This window comes from Heloderma suspectum, chromosome 1 (assembly GCF_057233095.1).
Source record: "Heloderma suspectum isolate Gila_16-S chromosome 1, 16-S_ref, whole genome shotgun sequence".
Taxonomy (NCBI): Eukaryota; Metazoa; Chordata; class Lepidosauria; order Squamata; family Helodermatidae; genus Heloderma; species Heloderma suspectum.
In genome coordinates this window covers 138,935,684-138,940,812 of record NC_139458.1, presented here as the reverse complement: position 1 = coordinate 138,940,812, position 5,129 = coordinate 138,935,684, and the positions used below count along the sequence as shown (strand labels likewise).

Here is a 5,129-nt window from a genome sequence, read left to right as displayed (position 1 = left end):
GAGTGGAGACCCTAAGCCAGGCCTCCCCAGTCATACTCCAACTCTCTAATCCCTACTCCTTCCCTGCTCAGTATGCCCAACTGCCCAAGCACCACAGAGTGTGAAAGAAAGAAAGAAAGAAAGAAAGAAAGAAAGAAAGAAAGAAAGAAAGAAAGAAAGACCCATTCCCACCGCTGACCATGGGTAAAGTGTTGCGGTGGCCAGGGCAGAGCTGTGGGGGTAGAGCAACCAGGGTGGCACCAGCTGGGAGTATCCCAAAGGGAACCTTTTCCAGGCCCCCCTCAAATGTAAATAAATATTGTGTGTGAAAAATTGCACGTGGGAAGAGATGGCATTTTATTTATGGTTATTGTACTCACAGATTTTCAGCATCTATAGCATGTCCTGCAAAATGTTTTTCATTTCCTTTGGCTTTGAAGCTCCAACTGCACACTACAACTGCACAGCTCCTCATATGCATTGTGTTGGTTCCTGTCTCCAATGCAATGGTCGCTTCAAGACTGCATTGGTAGGGTCAGTTTCCACGAAAAATGGAAGCAACTGAAACTTGTTGTTGTTTATTCGGTCAGTCGCTTCCGACTCTTCATGACTTCATGGACCAGCCCATGCCAGAGCTTCCTGTCGGCCGTCGCCACCCCCAGCTCCCCCAAGGTCGAGTCCGTCACCTCCAGAATATCATCCATCCATCAGGGTAAATACAGAAAATAGTATAATGTAGAAAGGGAACATGCTGGGGAAATGAATACACTGAGAATTATGCAACAACAGAGCAAAATTAGAATAAGAATTTAGGAATGCTAAGAATTCAATGTAGATGCTTTCCAGCTGATTTTGTCCTCTGTATCAGAGCTTCCAGAGGCAAGTAGACAGAGGCTGTTGGAAACAAAGCTGTGTGCAGCATGATAGAGTCTGTTCTCTGCAGCTAGAGTGAGACAGGGTTATTGGGCAGTATCCAACAAGGCCGCTCCACTTCCACTGGTTCCATTGTGCACAAGGACCCACCGCTTGTGGAATGGGGCTTTGATGCTTCTCAAAACAACCTCATAAATGAGTGGAAATGCTTGTTTTGTGATTGGGACAGGTCAGCAGACCTCTCTTCTCTGAGCCTTGCTGACTTGCTCTGTTCCAGAAATGAGCCTTTCCACTAAGTTCGGGTTATTTTTAGAAGGGGCAAAGCCCCATTGCGTGAGTGGTGGATCCTGTGAGTGAATGAGCACAACAGGATACTACCCTATATGTTAAATACATAGTGTTATACACTATGTATTTATACACTATGTTAAATACATAGTGTGAAGCCAGAAAGAGCTTCCATTAGTGCAATCGAGTTTTGTTTTTTTGTTTTTACTTTTTTAACCCAGGGGGTATGTGCGTGCGCGTGTGTGCAAGAAGTGAATTTCAGCAAAGTACCAAAAATGCCAGCTTATTTTAGTTTAACGTTCTTACTGTCAGTAACTCAGAATTAGGAGAGGCATTTCAAACTTTTACACTGGGGAAAAACCTGCACTAATGCTAGGAAGCCACAAAACAACCAGTGATTGGGGGTAGGTGTAGGGCCTGGGGAAGGAGGCATGGCCATCTGGGGAGCCCCAGAGGGCTGCATTGGGGCTGCAAGAGGGCTAGATTTGTCTCCTGGGCCTGAGTTTCCCTACCCCAGCCTTACAGGGATGTTGTAAGGATTCATAGAAGTTCAATGAGGATTTAGGAAAACTTCTGAATAAATATACTAAGGATTAACATTATTAACAATATACTTCTCCACCATCCGCTTGAAAGCACACTTCACTTCCTTATTCCGCAAGCTGTAGATCAGGGGGTTTAGCATGGGGATCACCACAGCGTAGAACAAAGAGGCCACTTTGTCTCCCGTTGATGATGAATTTGGTTGGAGATATATGAAGATCAAGCTCCCATAAAGGATTATGACAGCAAGTAGATGAGATGAGCAGGTAGAGAAGGCTTTGTGCCTGCCCTCAGCTGAGTGGATTCTCAAAATAGTGACAAAGATATAAGAGTAAGAGATAACAACAGTCAAATGGGTGCTTAGCAGGTTAAAGCCAACAAAAGCAAACATTACGAACTCATTGATACTGGTATCAGAACAGGAAAGCTTGAAGAGTGGGGGACCTTCACAGTAAAAATGATCAATGACATTAGGGCCACAGAAAGTTAAACGACTCAGACAACCCGTGTGTATCAGAGAATTGACAGATCCGGCAATGTATGAACCAGCCACCAACCAAACACAAACCTTCCGAGACATGGTGGTCGTATAGATTAGTGGGCTGCAGATGGCCATGTACCGATCATATGCCATAGCAGCCAGGAGGTAACACTCAGTGGTGGCAAAAGTGGCATAGAAATAGAATTGAACTACACACGCAGTAAAAGTAATCACCTTCCGTTCTGCTAAGAGGTCTGTCAGCAGCCTGGGACTGATAGTGGTGGAATAACAAATGTCTAAGAAGGACAAATGGCTAAGGAAGAAATACATGGGGGTTTGCAGTCGAGCATCAACCCTGATTAACACAAGCATCCCAAAATTCCCCACAATTGTTATGAGGTAATTCAACAGGAACACTGCAAAGATGATCACAGCCAACTCTGGACGATCAGTGAATCCTGAAAGAATGAACTCCTTCACTGTGCTGCTGTTCCTGTTAGCCATCTTTTTCTGACCGAAACAAAAAGAAAATGGGAAAGGAGGGATAGAAAGATGATTAATCTTTTGCTGCCAGAAATGAGGTAATCACAGCTATACATATAAAAAACAAAATGAAAAAGGGACAGCAATTTCAGATGACTGTACAGGGAAATACCACTGAAACAAAAACACACAGTCACATTTCGTTTAAAGGGTTGCCATTGGTTAAAAAAAGCTGTTAACTAGCAATCACTCCAATGAAATGAAGCTAAATGAGAGCAGAACCTTGTCACTTTTTTACCCCCCATAGTGATATAATAAATAGTTGTGTACAACAAAAGGGGGAGATGGATTAGGGAGGGAAGAAGGGAATTTCGACTCACCCACCTGCCCGAACCATAATGAACACACATTCAGACCACATGTGAAGATTCTTCAGACACACCTGTATCTCCGGCTGGCTCAGCTGGTGGGCCACTGTGTACTGTGTGAACAGGATGCTGAACTACTGGATGGACACTTCTTATTCAACACTGAGTGATTATTCTGATAAACAGCAAACCAGGCTTGTGTAGGTTGACCACCACCATCACCCCACACGTGCAGACATGTACACACCTGCCATGCAGGTTACCCTATACTGAAAGCCCTGAATGTCTTACTTGATCAGGAAGCTACCTGGGATATCAATCTTTTCTTTGTTTGTGTCCTCCCGTGGCCATGACTGCTGGATCACTTGCTCTTTCTCAGATTCAAGAATGGATCTGTATTCCTCCAAGGTCCTCTAAAGTGTAGCTGATGATCTTTTATAGATAAAAAAATACTTCTTACCTTGAATTCTTACAGACATACTGAAAGGCATAACATTAGTGCTCTCTGATCTCTGCATTTGCAGAAAGGGTTCAGTGGCATATGTACAACTTGACACAACCTATGAAACTACAGCATCCATTAAAAAGTAGTTCCTGGCTTACTGGCCTGTGTCGCTTTCTTCACTGGCTCCAGAACTTCATCCCAAGATAGAAATACCTCTGAGCTCTCTCTCCCTTTTCTGTGCCTTATATCTCTGAGAGCTCTTCGCTAATGTCTCCAGAGCCCATCCTACAAACCAGAATCCAGTGCTGACAGTTACTTCCACATACGCTGGCAATGATGGTTCAGGTTACTAGGACGAGAAGGATTTCTTTTCCTCAGAAGAAGGCCCCAAAGTAACAACTGTGTCCCAGAGAAACAGTCCATGCTCCACAGAGGCTTCTCCAGGCATACATCTGCACATTCGTCTTATCTACATAAGCCAAACGTGACCCAGCTTCCACCATCCCCTTCTGTTGGCTTCACATCCTGATGCTAAACATGTTTCTTCAGCGGCAGCAGCAGCTAGGATGCACATTGTGCTTGCCACCACACCTGGTGCCACCAAAAACAGTATTTTGGCAATACTGTTTTGTAGTGGCAACCCAGAATCACCAGCCCAAATGCCACTTTGAGCAGCACCCCCAGTTTTAGTGCAAAGGGTGTTCCAGGTGTTGCTTCTGTGTTCACATTTCTGCAGGAGAAGGGTGTAGAGCCCCTTAAAAGGGAAGAGATGGAAGGCTTTTCATTCCCTTCTCGATGGTCCCAGGCACATAAGAAGTGGATATTTCTGCCTGGAGAACCCTCAGCAAACAGAGAGAGAGAGTTACCCAGAAAATACCCATTCCATTTCTTACTGCATTTTTAAAAGTCCTTTTCCCTGCCCTTACCTTATGCTTTGGTCATCTCCCACCTAGGATATTTGAGTCTCCTTGCTGCCCTCCCCTCATGATACATCAAAGATGCTCACCCAGTCAATTGCAAATGCCCCCACTAACACAACCTACAATTATCTATGTCCTCATCTTGCCACTGACCACATCAGCTTCAAGTTCTCTGTCTTCTTTACAAATCTGGCTTTCCCTCCTCACACCCTCCTGAGCATAGGCTGACACAAAAATCATGTGCATCACTTTATGACACATAACTTGATAGGGAGCAGGTACCTTCACACATTCCTCTGGTCATGCACTAATAACAAGGAGAACCGCTATAAATTATCCTATCAGTGGTACATGGGCTTAGGCTGAAATTCTGTAGTCCTAGGAGGGCATCAAAAGGGCCATCAGATGGTGCAGATCAGGGAGGTCTAAAAAGGTAGATCAGGGAGTGCACAGCCTGCAGCCTGGGTGCTGCATGCGGCCACTCAGGGGTGCCCTGACACTGCCACCGCTGCCAGATTCCCCCTTGCCTCTGCTCCCCACTAGGTTCCCCAGAAGTCCTTATACAGATCACTCTTTCCTTGGCACTGGTAGGAGTGAGGAAAGAGCAACATGTAAAAGGGATTGCCGGTGTGTATGTTTGTGCATGCATTCACACATGTGTGTGTGTGGGGGGGAAACCACTGAGTCAACATCACACGAGCCCCTCAGGAACAAAAAGTTGTGCACTCCTGTTCTAGACCCAATAATCC

General features: G+C 45.1%; 1 protein-coding gene across 1 annotated transcript; it reads right to left on the bottom strand.

Moving 5' to 3' along the window:
* Positions 1-1,726: 1,726 nt before the first annotated feature.
* On the bottom strand, positions 1,727-2,668 carry LOC146358065 (olfactory receptor 8U3-like). Its single transcript, XM_084854940.1, has one exon. The coding sequence runs from the start codon at positions 2,666-2,668 to the stop codon at positions 1,727-1,729; it is 942 nt and encodes a 313-aa protein (XP_084711066.1).
* Between the last annotated feature and the right edge of the window lie 2,461 nt (positions 2,669-5,129).